Source organism: Diachasma alloeum, unplaced genomic scaffold (genome assembly GCF_001412515.2).
Source record: "Diachasma alloeum isolate Michigan unplaced genomic scaffold, Dall2.0 Dall_scaffold_00199, whole genome shotgun sequence".
Classification (NCBI taxonomy): domain Eukaryota; kingdom Metazoa; phylum Arthropoda; class Insecta; order Hymenoptera; family Braconidae; genus Diachasma; species Diachasma alloeum.
In genome coordinates, this window is record NW_021680364.1 from 1,601,304 (window position 1) to 1,618,217 (window position 16,914).

Genomic DNA, 16,914 nt, shown 5'->3' on the forward strand with positions numbered 1-16,914 from the left:
ACAACATCCTCCATGGTTCCTCATTCCACCTCAACATTCAATATCCCATCGTCTCTCTTTTCCCATTTTTCATGTGCTTATCATTCACAGTTGGTGCATATTTCAACATTAATTTTCTCCAACGATGATGCATGGTACAGCCATCAATGCTTGCATATCAGCGTGAGGCCCATCATCATCATTCCATGAAATATTCACCGATTATGGTCTTTTTTCATAGGAGGGAGGGGTACCTAGGGGCCTCACTCCCCGAAATTTTGAATTGATTTTTTTTGGGAATTCAGGATTAGCATATCTCAACGGGTTCACTCGATTGTCTGTCGTTAATATCACAACGGTGTCCTCGAGAAAAATTTTTGATAAAAATTATCCTACCGTTCTGTATAAGTATCATGAGGCATCGTTTCCTCATTTCTATCCCGAAATTTAGTGAAAATTAATATATGATGATCAAATTTTATTCTACGTTAGAGAAATTTTATTCTGATAAAAATAAAAATTACCGTGCCGGTAGAGTAAAATTTATCAATCGTTCTAGAATTTTCGTTGTTATCTATAATAAAAATTATTGGGCTGGAAGGGTGAAATTTATTATGCGTCAGGATAAAATTTCTCTAACGTAGAATAAAATTTGATCATCATATATTAATTTTTACTAAATTTCGGGATAGAAATTTTTCTGATTAATATTCATAGAAATGGAATTTCCAGTTTTCATTGATTGCCCCATCGAATTTTCAATAACAAAATTTCTTTGAAATTTCAACAAAACTGTCAATTGACAAAAAATGCCAAGAAGTATCGGAAAATTTCAACCAAAATATTTTATCAGAATGAACCTATCATAAATTTATTAACTAAATAATTATCGCTGTTGAAATATTATACACTTTTTTTTATCGATTACCCATCGCTAATTCCGCACTGAAGTTCTGGTCAGTAGATAAATCGTACAATAATGCAGCCATTTAGGTGATACAGTGAAACAAACATTTATCTTCTTTATTATCGTCATTACATTCATGAATTGAATGGATAACTTAACATATTTCGTCGAGAGACTCGACGTGAAGCGGCAGGATTTCGACGTATCACATTTTTCATTTTACATTTCTTATTATGAGCATTAAAATTGTAATATATTTCAATATAAATACTTTGATTAATCACGATGCAAGAATTAAGCGGCATAAATCATTACTTTGGCTTGGATTTTGATAGACAAGGAGAATTGTGTTTAGACGTAAGTACTTGGCATTTTGTAATGACCCGAGTCGGAAATTTGGTGTTAGGTCAACTCAGTGACTTGGTCGGTTGTTGGTCTGGGTATACATACAGGAAAAAATTTACTAGAAAAACCTAACAAATGCGCTAAACAATCCTATTTGATTTCTATTGAACTTTCTATTATTAAAAAAAATATATTCTATACAAAAATTCAATAGAATTCGATTTTTCTATACAAATTATTCTAGTGAGATATTTTCTATAGAATTCCCTCAGCTCAACTTTTCTAAGTCTACTTCACTCTATTTTTCTTCTCTTTTCCTCAAGAAAATCAAACAGAAAAACTTGGGAAATTTGAGCCCAGGAAATTCTTCAGAAAATCTCTGTGGAATCCGCCGAAAACTGATAGCATGTTCGATAGAAATCCAATAGATTTGTCTAGCGAATTCGCCAGACTTTTCTATTAATTTTTTTTCGTGCATGTGTAAAGGCCAATGACTGAAAAATTTTTCCTCTGTTTTCCTAAATTTTCCTAAGTCTACGAAGAAATTAGAAGAATTCGACGACCAGTGACTGCATTTTGGCCGGTACTTGGTGCATTCGGCTATTCTCACGGAACAGACCGGCTCTTCAACCGACCATTCGTGATGGACAAATGAAGCCAAAAGCCCGACAAAATTTTTCGACCCGAGGAATTACAAGTAACCATTATTGGAGTATTGCGCCGATTTCACCATGAAGTTCAGGAATCCGTCGACGTCGTCTAGCTCCTTCGAGTGGAACTTGACGACTATTGTTGATCTACCCTCGAGCTTTGGAGTCATGGAGAAAGTGCAGGTGGCTTCGTCCCCAGGGTGAACACTCCCGGAGAGTTTTATTTTCAATTGCTTCTCCAGGCCTGGACCTTCTATCAGGAATTGTCCTTTCTTCAAGGATATGGGGAGGGGATTTGTGAAGCTCGCTGTCGCCTCGAGGACTTCGTTAACTACTGCATTCGTTCTCCTCTGGGGATCGAACAAAACATTTTTTCTTGATGATAAATCGTGTTTTAGAGGAGGCGAGGAGATTTTGGCTTGTATAATAGCAGAATTGAAATACACAGGGAGAAATATTCAGTAATAATTACGGAACAATTCACGTAATCGGCAATGGGAAAGCGTTTTCCGACACTTTTTATAGGAATGGAAGAGAAGAAATCTGAAACATTCAGTGAATTTTCAGGTTCATCACCGACCAAAGTACGAAATTGTCGCTTAATTTTTCCCGAAGAAGTAAAATCTTACAGAAAATTGCTGACTTATTGTGCCTCCAAAATAAAAAATTCTTGAACGTTCAACAATTTTTATGAAGTTGGTGAGTCATTTCTACGTTCCGTTCCGTAAAATTTCTCAATCGTTGGATAAAAATTACGGAACGACTTGTTCTCCCCAAATCGTAGAATTTACGTGGCGATTCGTACAATTTCAGTTCCGACTCACACTTTTTACTGAATTTTACATCGCTCGCGGATTACGTTTCGAAACGTAATTTTCCTTTTTTGTCTGATAATTTTTATTGAATTTTTCTCTCCGAGTAGCAGTCTCACCTCAATATCAATTCTCGGTTTTTCCACCCTGAAGTCATCCTGCGCATAGTACTCAAAATTCGTATCCTTAACAGTAGCCAGACACGCAATATTGAAGGCGCACTGATTGAGCAATCTCGGGCCATATTCCTCCCACGAGACATTCAATCTCACTTCTTCGAGATCCCCGGGTTTGACTAATCTATCCACCTCCGATCTCTTGATTGGCCCGCCAACTTTTCCCGTATACATTACCACCTCCACCCGCAGAATAACTGATACTCGATACTCAAACTCGCTGCTCCTATTCTTGATCAGGAGTATGACACTAGAAAGAACCGCGTAATTTAATATCGAACGTGGAATGAATGATTCAGCGGACTGTTCACTCTTAAGTGGTACCTGAACGGCTGTCCGATGATAATGTCATCTTGCAATTCAAAATTGAACATAACGTCGTTAAATTCCTCATTGAGGTAATATCGACTAAAGAGAGATTCACTTTGGCGGAGGGCTTTCAGCATGGCTTCTCGTTCGTCATCGGATTCTGAAATTTACGTGAATATTTGACGCAGTCCGATGGATTATTGATAGATAACTTAATCACTCACTTTCGGGGTACTTGTACATGTGAGTTATATCCTCACGAGTCCATGAACCCACGGCTTTCGTGCTAATCTGTCGTCCAATGCTAATTGAATAAAATTGGCATTAATGGTTAAGAGGCGAAAGCTCATTGAGAAATATTCATTTGAATTAATTAAACCAGCTTTTAGCGTTATGAGAATATTCACAGAGACTCCATTAAATTGACAATTTAAAAAGAAGAACTCGATTCGTTCAAGGGGTATAATTCAAATTTTCAATCATTTTGTTGATTTAGGATTCAGAATTTTAGGAATAATTGGGGATTCGGGATTCGAAATCACGTCTGCAGACTGTATAATTGAATCTGAGGAATAAGTTGTGGAAAATATGTGATGGTAAGTGATTGAATCAATAATTTCACTGATCCGCAGGAATGTTGTGAAGCGTGAGACCTCACTATGATGAAATTTCAGCGTAAGTTGGTACTGAATATCATCTTCCGACATAAATTCAAGGAAGTTTAGGGGTTCTGGTCTTCCTGCCGCTCAAAAATACAGAATTTTAATGAGTTTCCACAAAATCCTGAAATTCTATGAATTTTTTTCTCCCAAAATAAAATTTGAATTCGCTCTTCTGAAAATTACTAGTCAACTCCATAAAATTTCAATTTTCTTCCAACACTATATGTTCTATGATGCATACATCTACAAAATATTCTAGTAACCCCACCAAGATTGAACTCACCCATAGATATCTTTTCTGATCAATTTGAGTGGCTGAGTGGGTCCATTGTATCTCCAAAAAACTTTGTCAGCATTGACCTCAGCAAAGAGAAAACCATTGTCGTAAGGCCGTTGAATTTCACCTCTCTTGACAGCCGCAACTGACGCAGGTCCACATCTATATGCATCCTCGCTCAATTCCTGTGGAGTGGCATCGATGGCCTGCCATCCAGCGTACTCCGGCCCGAGATCCAATCTCTTCATCCAAACCTCATCCCATACATGGAAATTCCTTGGGAATCGAGGATGATTGAACAATTTCATTTGCAATTTCATTTGAATTCGAGGGAGAAAAAAGGTACACAGAAAGAGAGATTTCTGGTTGCCGGAGCCATGGTACGGAAATACAGAAACCCGCGGGTCTAAAAGACATGATACTGAGATCCAGAAACAGATTTCTAGTTTCAGTGAAAAAATCACTGAAATTCGGCACCAAAAAGTAGTGAGTTTCAGCCAGAAAAGTCCTAAGGGCTAAGTCGGTACGTGTATGCGTGTTTTTTTGACATCACTTGTGCGTAAAATTTCACTTTACACGCACAATGCTGTGACGAAAGCAAGGGAATCCATTTTTTTGAACTACTGAATCTATTTTTGTGACAAAAATTTTTCATTCCGGCGCACTCTGCATGTTTGGCACAGAAAAATCCTTTTTCGATAATTTTCAAAAAACTGTTTTCTTGGCACAAGTAAGACTTGTTCGAGAACTTTGTCGTTTTTCTCTCAGTGTAGTTTCCCTGTGTATTCTTACCAGATTGAGTCACTGTTCAATTCCTCCATGATCTTGCCCTCGGCGTCGACGAAGTAGTCGACAGTGAGGCTGCCCTGAGTGTCATGAGCGCTCGAGTAATTCGTCACGACGCGACAGGGGATTCCCAGGCTTCGGCAGACAGTGGCTAGGACCCCGGAGAACACCCAGCACTGGCCGTACTTCACCGGTCTCTTGGTCTTCCAGTACTCCTGGAGGATCTTCTGGGATCCTAGCCACTTGGTCGGTGGTGTTCCCCCATCGAAATCGTTGGACCAGTTCCCCATCAGCGCGCCGTTGTCGTCTGGCGAGTTGACAGCAGCCGACAGCACTCGGGTTATGGTGACAGGGTCATGCCTACCTGTCACACGGACCTTTGCCACGTCCGTCACGAGGTGGAGAGAGCAGTCTAGGATGTCCTTCTCGAATTGGGAGTATTTCCAGACTGTTGGTCTCATCTGCTTGTAGCTTCCTCGCCAGATGAGACCCGCATCTGCCATTACGTACTCCTGACGGCCCTCCTCACCTTCCATAAAGACTGGATCATCTGCAATTTCGAATCACGTGATTGATGATTTTGGCGGAAATTCGAATTACATTTCCAAGAGAATTGATGTTCCAACCGCCAGTTCGTACTTCCAAATTCCCGGCCATTTCGCCGTTTTCAGCAATTTTAACAATCAAAAATAAATACGAACTATAAATTTCTATTAATTTGCAAGTGTTTTGAGTGGTAAATTCACGAGTGGCAATCCATTAGGGCAATTTACTAAATTTCCTTCTCCAAAAATAAAATTGAAGAACCATTATCTGATTGAAGATCAAACTGTTTGCAGATGGCACCATAGACTAATTCAAGGATGACAAAATAAATCTACATTCCTCATTATTTCCTGTCTATTTGAGGAAAAACATTTTGATTTCAAAAAAATGTTGCATTACAATTCTTGAATATTTTTTATACATTATAGTTTCACAGGAATTTCACGGAATTTTGACATTGGAAATTCAGAATTGTGTGGAAAATCCGATGAAAACTGTAAATTGCAGTTGAATTATTCGAGAAAAATAGATAGGAATCCGAAAAATTTAGGGAAACATGTTCTTGAATTCTCAATTAATTGAAAAGTCTGCGTTTTTTGGTACTGAATATTCATATTTTCATAAAAGTCAAAGTCCGTTGGGTAATTCTTGTTTTCGTAGCTCTAAATTCTGGAATTTCATTGAATTTTTAGAGAATAATCATAAAAGAACAGATTGCCATCTGCACTGTTGAAAATTTTTGACATGAGGAATTTCATTGAAGTGTTAGATAAATTGAAAATGTGATGATTTATACAAATTTAACAGTATGAACTTGTTCTAGTAGTAAAGAGGCGGGGGAGCAGAGGAAGTTGTTCCTGGATGATTCACCTGGGCACCAGGCGTTGAATATAATGTAGAATGGCTCGTTAACGCTGAAACTTATGGCACCTGATGAATTTTTACGCTTGGCGTCAATGTCCATTTTCCATTTTCCTATTAGCACGTCCGGCGGCGATATTATCTGCGGAATATATTATTGAATATTATTTTAAATTATATTTTGAAAATTAGTGCGATGCAATATACTCATTTTCAATACGTGATTTCAGGTCTGACTGAAAATTCAGTAAAATTCCAGAATTTTAAGGGGCATAAAGACGCCAATTCCTTAATTTATTTGAATTTCCAATCTAATATGAATATTCAGTGATAAATTCATGATTTTTTCCCCCTTAAATCGCATTCAGTGTCACTGTCCTCAAAATTCAAGAATATATTTACCACAATTTTCTGGTTTTCTATTCATTTTCAGGAGAAAATGGAACGGAAATTTACAGTTCTGTTTGATTTTTCCATGAAATTCTGAATTTTTAATCACAAGATTTCCAGAAATTTCGGTGGAATTCGAATACGATAAAATTTTCCGGAATTTGGCACGGAAAATTCGGACAAAAATTTTCAAAAAATAATGTCTCCAAATAATGTTCTGATGCCTAACTACTAAGAGCTTCATGTGAATCGAAGAAATATTCTTTTGTATTCACAAAACCATTGAGTCGATGAGAATAAAAATGGAGTTGAGGGTTTAATAAGCCTAAAACCTCACCTTTATCCTGATTGAATTCGGTTCGAGAGAATCGAGGGACGCCTGCCACGCGCCTTCAGACACCTCCCCAAAATTGAGTAAAGGCGTCACCACAAACGTCCCATTCCCATAATTCGGTTTTTTAACACCATCGAGGGTGAAGACTATCGAGATACCGTCCACCGTAGGATCGTAATCCCGGTTGAGATGTAGCCTCATGAAGAACTCCTGACCCCTACGGACAATCAACCTGGCATTGACCCCTTCGCGGTTCATCAACTCGTACCTCGACGTCCTGTGGGCCTCGCCATTCTCGTCAATGCACGGGTCCACCCGGAGGACCGTCAGCATGGGTATCCCCCAGTCACCCCCTGCAAAAATAAATAGACGATTTGAGGATTTCAATTTCAACTCAATTGAAATAAAAACGAGAAAACGAGACGCACAAAAAACGCAAAAAATTCTCAGTGAAAAACCTAGCGAATTCGCTAGAAAAATTTATTAGATATTGAATTTTCTATTAGTCTTTGGATTCTATTGAACAATTCTGCAACTCGTCTGCGCATTTTTTATCGATGGAAATATTCAATGCAAAATGTTCTATAGAAAAAATTAATGGAACTAAATTTTTCTACAGAAATTCCTCGGAAGTTTTTTAAGAAGTGGAGAAACAAATAGAGTGGAAAAAACTTGGAGAATTCACGTCGAAAAATTCCTATTACAAATGTTTCATTAGAAACAGCTGTATAACAATATGAAATAACAATAAAAATTGTTAAATGGAAGATGAAATAAAAATTCAATAGAATTTTCTATGGTATCCGCTAGGTTTTTGTGTTTCATTTTTCGCGATCGGAGTGATCCGAAAAAATGTAGTTTCGCCTCGATAAATTACATTGTTAAAAAAATTTTGCTGAATTTTTCGGGAAAAAAACTGGAGTTCGAATTAAGTAGAAGAAGTCAATGGAATTTCAAGTTTCTCTGAAAATTCAAATCAAGTCCCAATTTTTTAGTGGCAGAGAAATGAAATTTTCACAATTTACATGAATTGTCAACTAAAAATGAATATTGACTGTCCAATTCCCTCGAATTTCTAGGGAATTCCTTCAAAATTCCTGAAATCCTGAGAATTTTAAAGAAATTCCCGGAAAAGTCAGAGGAATCTCGAATTCAAGGAGAGACTTCTCTGAATTTTCCCAACTTTTCATTAATTTTCCCGGCATAACTAAACTAAAATTTACAGTTTTTCCATGAAATTATAAGTTTCCAATGACAATTCACAGCAAAAGAAATATCTGAATTTCCCACACCTTTTGTAGACATTTTCCAGACACTAAAAAACGTCTGAATAAAATGAAAATTTGTCTGAATTTCAAAAATGAATTAAGATGTTTGGACACCTGTTCACCTGAAATTCAGCCACATTTTCACTTTATTCAGCAGTTTGTCCTAACAATATCTACAAAAGCTGTGTGAAATTAAGGCATTCGTTTTTGCCAGGAAAATTCCTTCAAACCCCAATTTCGCAAAACCCTACCCACTTTCAAAAACCCGGGGTAATTTTCAACAGATTTTTCTCTCCCCGTAGATTTAAAATGTAAATGAACCGGTGTAAGGCACCTCGAGAGCGCCCACCCCTCCCCCCGCCCCGCCAGCCGTCAGTTATAGCATCCTCCTCAGCCCACTGTTACTCACAATGAAATCTAAATGGAAACGGCCGAAAACGGCGGTCGTTGAAGTTGCGGTAGCGATCGTAAAATCTGTAAAACATCCTCGTAATCCTCGTGAACCGTTGATTAACCCTTTGGCCAGTGGATCCCGCCAGTACAGTCCGCGCGTGATGTAAATATTTTTATTATTTTTTATCCTATCGGACAAAACTCGAGCGATTCAATACAAAATTTTTATTTTCCCGTAACTTCTTTTTCTCAATAAAGTGGGCAGCGGGAGATGTGGGCGAATGTCGCAGCAAAACGGAAGTGCAGGAGATACGCGTGCGTTCGCGAATGCAACTGAACAATCGAATGACTGTAAGGTATATGCAAGAGCCTGTGGTATGGGCACAAGTTGCTCGTGAATTCATTAGGATTAGAAATCCTGGTGGGATGCACCTGTTGGAATAAAAATGACACTGTGGGTTCAGTCCGGGGTAAATCATGGCACAACGATGTAAAAGACTTTCAAGGCTCGACTTCCACGTGCAAGGTATCTTGCATACAACCATAATTGGTGGGAGCAGCCGGACACGCGTGAGTGAATCGACATTATTGTCACCCACTTGAATTACACTTGGGAAATTAATTTTCTTTCAGTTCTTGTTGGGACTCGAGATGTCTCGTGAGATAGGTGTGAGCAATTCATCAGTGGGGACATTGCAGTGTTCATGATTTCCAAATGGAGAATGAGATGACTTGTAATCCCATTCCTGGAATGTTTGTGCTGGCAGCAAGGCGATTCCCAGAGAATTAAGGAGTTGTGATTGCTCGGAATCCTGGGAAGTGGGTTTTTATAGTTTCGATTGGAAAACTGAGGAATTGCTCAGGATACTCAGAAAATTGCTCATTTGAGTCGAGTCAAAATGTTTTATTGAAATTTTTTACTTGTTTAAACTATTTTTTCACGTTGTTTACATAAACTTATTTATTTAATTCAAATAAATTTTCATGAAGTTCGGCGAAAAAACGTATTTGTTCCAAATGAAGAAATTTTTTAAATATAATTTTTAATAATTTAATATCAATTAAAGATTTATTGATAATCGCAAAATCATTCATTTAATACGAACAGAGGTTCAACTGAAAAAATTCTAATTTAGATAAAAACACTGTAAAAGCCCTAGAGCCATACATCGAAATAAAATTATTGAAATAAAAACATTACTTCGTGCTATTCAAATGAACTTTATTCGATTACAATAAAACATTTCTCTGCAATCAGCCAAAAATTACTAGAATATTCAACAGGAGTTCAATATAAATTCAACAGAATTGTTTATGTAATTTTTTCGTACGTGATTCCTCCCATATTTTTAAACAGCGTAAGAACATACATAAAAATATAGCTTGAGTAAAGGGGGATACATAAACAAAGACATTGAGTCATTAATGAAATGCATGTGTCTCCTGTTGCAATCCCGTAGCACTCAAACACTTCCATTGCAGCCAACCGGACACATCTTGCGCCACAGCTTCATCATGCACCGTGAAATGACTTTGCACCGACTGAAAATTAAGAGTCCCCGCATCACTCACTCGGCAAGTCCTTCCACAGTAGCGGCTTGAGTATCATAATCGGTCAATCGCAGACATAATCATTATCGCATCAGTGGTAACTGCCAGTCGATGTAACACCTGGGTCTATCCAACTCACCACTGATATCCACATTTTCTCTCGTCCCTCATCACACACGTACGTGAGTTCAAACTGTACTCGCAGATGAGAGTCGTTTGAGGATTCATAGACGTTTTAATCAAATTATAACTACTACGCTGGCTCGTGACTCCTCAGCGAAGATGAATTAGTAGTTGGATTAATCTAATCCTAGAGCGCGGAGGATGAATCAATTTCATCGGCGCCGGGGACTCAGATATTTATAATCTATTCATTATCGTTCTCTAGAATTGAAAAATTTTTCCATCTCAAGCAAAATCCGGTGTGAAATCATTCTTATTTTTCTTCTCTTCGAGTGGGAAAATTTAAAGTAACTCGATTAGATTCGGAATTCTAATTTTTTTCTCAATTTAATTATCGTTTTGGTTTTTCAAAGAAGAAATGTTTAACAATCAGGATTTAACCCAGTGTTTTATGTGAAAATCAACATTTCCATTGTAACCAAAGATTAAAATCTCAATTTTTTTTCATTAGATGTGAAAAAAACAAGAATTTTTTTTATACCTCATAAAAAATAATCCACCGTTTTGCGAACGAGTTTTATTATTTATTTATAAGAGGGAAATGTTTGAAAAAATATCAATATTTTGCGAAATTTAATTCAGATAATACTGGCTGGGTATGAATTTCTCAAATTTTTTTCATGCAATGTAGAGCTACTTTAATCGCAAAATTTGGTATTTCCAAATTTATTCTTAAAATACTTTCGATTGTAACGATAAAATCAGCCGAGACACTGATAAAATTCCCAACAAAACAGTCACCATTGCCTACGGCGCCACAATCATTTCCCTTCATTTGTACATCTCCATTAATTAAGAATTAATTCGTTATCTACGGCTTGTCGTCAAAAGTCCATTATAGAGGTTCATCCTAGTAATCTCTCCTGGTAATTTTTCTATATTTATCGATGACTGTTATCACTCATCGGGTACATACGTTACCGGAGATAGCCATGATCATAAATTAGAATTACCGTTAAATTGTTGGCTAGTCAATTTGGTAATATTACCCTGCAATTTTTAAATTGTAGATTTAATATTAACAAATATACTCGATAATATAAAAATAAATCATTTAAATAATCATCATAAAATAATAATAAATGAATAAATAAATCACCACTAAAAAAAAATTTAATTAATGAATTAATAAATGAATCATCAATTAAAATAATTTAGTTATGAAGAATGACGATGATTTGGTTAATCGAAAATCTTTGGTATGAAATTTATTATAATTTACTCAATAGGCAATTGCCAATTTCGTATTATCAATTATTTAATTCATCTTCAATCGGAAATTTTACTATTTTCAATTTTCCATGATTATATGTAAACTTTGATCAATATGAGGTTCTAATTCTCTTAATATTAAAGAGAATTTTAAGCATTTAGTTTTTCAACATCGAGTCACTCCCAGACGAACCTGATTAGGTTTCAATTATGACAATCATATTACTCTAGAGGATGACTATGTTGCACATGACCTTCGACGAATACTCCCAATGATTATTCAGTTTTCCTAAATTTGTTATATTTCAGAGGGAAGAATTTCGATTGATTTTTTAATGTTGGTACTTATTGAGGGAGTTTACTCAAGAGAATAACTAATATGATGATCTTCTCGAGCAATATAATTGTCATAATTGAAACCTAATAAGGATTGGCTGCGATTGTCTCGACTGGAGAAATATGGGATTGAGAAAGTAAATGCTTCTCTTAAATAAATTAATATTTAGCTCAAAAAAAATTTTTCTCCGTGTACACGATGTCCAGAGCATGTGTCAGAATAAGTGCAATTGTTTCATCGTTTCTGGATCATAAACACGTCGATCTAAATGGGGAATGCAACATCTGAATAAATTTACATAAGAGGCAAACAGATTCGGTGAATACGCGACTGAAGGTCAGTATTCCTGCTGATTTCATCGTGCAATGCTATTTTCGTTAAGCTCAAGTGTACTCATTCTCTCGCTTTTCATATATTTCCGCAATTCATCGATTATAACCACCGCACTGCGCGATTTTTTTCAATGGAGGCGTACATTGAAATTGATCATTTTGCGTGAAAGGAATTCTTGGCTTTTATCGCTTATGCATGCGTGGGATAAACACTCGGTGCACGCAGCGGCGCCTTTCATGATCTTAGCCGAGTGTTTGGAGTTATTTTCTTCTTGACATTTTCTGAAAATAATTCTACCGCGGTTCTTGTTCCTCTCGGGATTTTTTTCATTGTTCGTGGGCTGGTGTTGAGGCGATATAATGCAAGATGAATGATGTAATAAAGTACATAATGCGATAAGTCTTACGCAAGTGGACTTTCATTCATACCAGGTGGAGTGGCATGCCCTGCAGGCATTACTCATTGACGGAGGGGAATTGTGAGCAGATGAACAAACTGTTGGTGACTAATTTTGGGTTTCGACAGGCTCAGTTGGTGATGGGTGGCCAACAATAATAGAATTTGGTGATGGAATAGAGCATTTGCATTCAGTAATCATTGTGACATTTGACTTTGAGAATATCCAAGGATCTTTTAGTTTGGCGAAGACAGCACTGTAGATTTTCAATAATCATTTTCAATCATGAAGTCATTTTGCGCAAAATTATTTTTTTTTAACATTCGCTGATCATGAATAAATAATTGAAATTGTTTAAACTTTCGGAAATCTTATTTTTTATCTAGGTAAATTATTATCATTAATAATAATCATAATAAATTAATTATAAATAATTTACATTATAATTATAATTATTATAATAATTGATAATATTAATAATATTAATTATCAATATTATTAATAATTAATTATTATAATTATTATAATGTAATGTAAATTATAGATCTTATTTTTTCCCGCCAGCAGTTCGAATTCTTCTAGGAATATTTCTGATGATCACGAAGAAAATTTAATTTTTGTGAAAGACGTTACATTTCCTTCTCTCAAGTTGGTTAATTTCCCTCGAGTAAATCTGTTCCACTTCATCAAACTATCTCATATGAAACAGTTTTTCGACAGAGCTAATTTTTTCCTCTCAATGTGGAAATTTCAAAAATTTCCAGAATTTTTTACTCGTCAGATTCCATTAGGGGAATTTCCCAAGCGTAAATTGGAGGACGATTCAGCACATGCTTCAGATTTCCTACGGAATAGTTTCATGCATGTAGCCATTACAAGAATCCATAAATTTTGGCCCACATATGTCTTCCCCTCATGACCATTCAAATACTAGAACATATGCCACGTGGCGCAGACCACTTTGAAATAAGGCTCCAGTCGATAAACGTTTCTCGTGTAAGCATAACAACTCGATCTATTCTCGGCCATGTGGTCAAGGTAAAGTGGTTTCCATCCTTTTTTCGGTACGCACCATGTAGTTTCCCACGCGACGCTGACTTTTCGAAACGAGGGAAAGATCAATGGAACACCCGCACTTGCCAATAATATTCATCACTTCTCGTCTGGTCTAGGGACTCAGACTGTCTCCACGTCCTTGTCGTCAGGATGATGTCATTACCTTGGCGCAGGCCGGCAGGAAGTGAAATGCTCGGTGCCCCTGGTCGTGGATTATCTATTCAAATGAGTATTGGAAATAATCCTCCGACAATTACTCTACGATTTTTTAATTTGGATGGAAAAATTCCGTTCAATGGAATTTGACATTTATGCGCATCAGGAAGACGAGAATTTGTAAATGCGACAGATTTTAAATACATAGAAGAAATATGCAAATACCTAAAAGACTGTAAAATCCAGGTTTAATCTAAGTAATGTGTAATAAGAAGACGTAATTGAATTAATATTGATTAATATATGAAAGTGTAAATAACCTAATGTATGGGTTTCAGCACTCTAAAACAATAAAAAAAAAAAAGGAAGACGAGAATTTCCTCAAATTTATTTGAGTGTTCAGGGGGAGTATTAATATACTTGTAAACATTCTTCGAAATTTCGTGGAAAATGTGGTAGGAATTCTCACGAGAGTGACATTGAATCCGATTTGAGGTAATAATGGTTATGAAATTTCATGAGTTTTCCGTGGGAGTGCAACGGAAATTTCACAACTTGATTGAATTTTTAATGGAACATGGAAATTCAGGAACAAAATTACGTGAATTTCCGACTTTTCCCTGAATTTTCCTGATTTTTCCGAATTCTCGTGGAATAAGTGAACTGAAAAATCGAGTATTTTATTGACTTTCTGATAATTCGAACGGCACATTAAAGGAATATGTGATGTTTCAATGATAAGATTTCCTCAAATTTTAGTGGAAATTAAACATGATAAGAATTTCCGGGATTTGACACAGAAAATTCAGACGTAAGTTCTTAAGAGTTTAGAAAATACACTAAATTTTCGATTCATTAAAAATTCAAGAATATATTCACCTGAATTTTTTTGCTCTCTATTAATTTTTGCAGAATAATTCGATTGAAATTTCCAATTTCTGTGAATTTTTTCATCAACAAATTTAAAAAATCCATAGAAATTAATGAAATTCCTTGAAATTCTTTGGGCACCAGAACGGCGAAAATTCCCCAATTTATTTCAATTTTTAATGAAAAAACTAAAACGAAATACATTAAAATTCCCCTCAATTAAAAATTGAAGAAATTATCCGCCCGAATTCCCTCATTTTCTATCAAACTCAATAAAATAATTCAACTGAAATTCACATTTTCCTTTGCTTATCTCATCAAATAGTAAATATTCAATGACGACATTCCCGGAAATTCCGTTGAAAAATCTCACCATCGATTATCTATTCGAATGACTATTAAAAATAATCTTCCACTAATCGCTCTTCAAATTATAAACTTGTCGGTAAGAACAAGTCCTTCATTCCCTGGAATTCCAAAATTCCCTAAAGTATTTCAATTTTCAATCAAAGAATCACTACAATCGAAACACCTCATCAATTCACCTAAAATTCTCAATTTCCCTCGATCATCTCATCAACTCGTGGACCTTCGCAACGAAATTCCTTGAAATTCCTACGTACCAATCTCCCCATCGACAATCTCCTCGACTATGAAAACTAAACTCCAACAATTGCCCTTAAAATTATTAACTCTCAATCACCCCATGCATATGCATATGCACCCGGTTCCGCAGTACCTCGTAAGCCCCGAGGCTGCGTAATTAGCCGTGAAAATTCCTGAATGAAGTTAACTCAACGTTCGCCCATCCCTCTTCCCCCCGAATGCATAGCCTTATTAACCCCGTTTAATGAGCAAGGTCAAGTACGGAGAGAGATAAAGCAAGAGGCACTCGTGTCGCGAATTCCAAGCGTTTCCACCCGACTCGGGCAGGACGTTAACTAAATTTACACAACGCCGGGTGAAGCATGTGCCTCTTCTCCGCGAATAATTGTTTAGTGCCCACTCTGCATTGCTAAGTAACTCCTTCCGATATTGCGGTAAATTTACAAACCATTTTCCGACGATGTCGGTGGCTTTGGCAGGCACTCCGGCCTCGTGCAGACATCCTTCATCGGCGTCCCATCGACCGCAGGCCGGAAGATGGCCCTGAATCTCGAGCACGATGAGCAGCAGTTTCCCATACCGATGACGTTAATTTCAGCGAGACACAGAGAAAACTTTACCGACAACTTCACTTCCTCAGGAGAGTCCTTCCACCATCGCTGGAGGTGGTGGGGTCCAGATCAATTGAACCTGACGCACAGCGCATCGGGCATGAGGGAACTGCGATTTTCCTAATGCCGCGAACCGCACGTGTTCACCTCGTTATGCTAATGAACTTGGGGAACGGTAGCGCAATGATTATAAACGTCTCGTCGGCCGGTGAATGACTGTCAGCTTGATTCTTGCAGCCGTATCGACAGCATGTAGCATCCCTACCTCGATCACAATTTGGCGCCTGCTATGAAGGTGCAGTGCACCGACGATTTTGTAGGCGGAGGCTTCCTACGATACACTGGGAGAAGAATGTACTCACTTCCTTTTCTTTTATTGGTTAAAGCGCTTAAGGATGTTCGACACCCTTTCAGCCAAAATTGGTGTTGTTTTCATTTTTCTGGCAAATTATCGATGGGAGTGACGTGAAAAAATATAACGATTTTGTGGTTTGTCATTCTTTAATGGCTCACGAAGTTGCGTAGTGGTGCGATAATTTTCATGCGTTTTTTCTACAGTTTTGTGATTCTTTTTAAAAGTTTAGAGAAAACGCAGGAAAATGTTCGCACCACCTTAAAATTTCGTCAGTCATTAAATAATGACAAAACGCAAAAACGTTATATTTTTTCACGTCAATTCCATCATAAGTTTGCCAGAAAAATTAAAAAAACGTGAATTTTGGCAGAAAGGGTGTAGAACATCCTTAATTCTACAGGATTTATTTACACTATCAGTAATGTTCTATTTACTTAGATTCTCCAATTTATTTCAATTTTTAATGAAAAAACTAAAACGAAATACATTAAAATTCCTCTCAATTAAAAATTGAAGAAATTATCCACCCGAATTCCCTCATTTTCTATCAAA

General features: G+C 36.8%; 1 protein-coding gene across 1 annotated transcript; it reads right to left on the reverse strand.

The window, feature by feature from the left end:
* Positions 1-987: 987 nt before the first annotated feature.
* Positions 988-16,195, reverse strand: LOC107035553 (annulin). Its single transcript, XM_015253024.1, has 9 exons — positions 15,845-16,195; positions 7,038-7,387; positions 6,320-6,452; positions 4,910-5,453; positions 4,124-4,393; positions 3,403-3,482; positions 3,194-3,338; positions 2,813-3,119; positions 988-2,231 (listed from the first exon to the last, which is right to left on the reverse strand). The coding sequence occupies exons 1-9, from the start codon at positions 15,972-15,974 to the stop codon at positions 1,923-1,925; spliced, it is 2,268 nt and encodes a 755-aa protein (XP_015108510.1). The 5' UTR covers positions 15,975-16,195; the 3' UTR covers positions 988-1,922.
* Between the last annotated feature and the right edge of the window lie 719 nt (positions 16,196-16,914).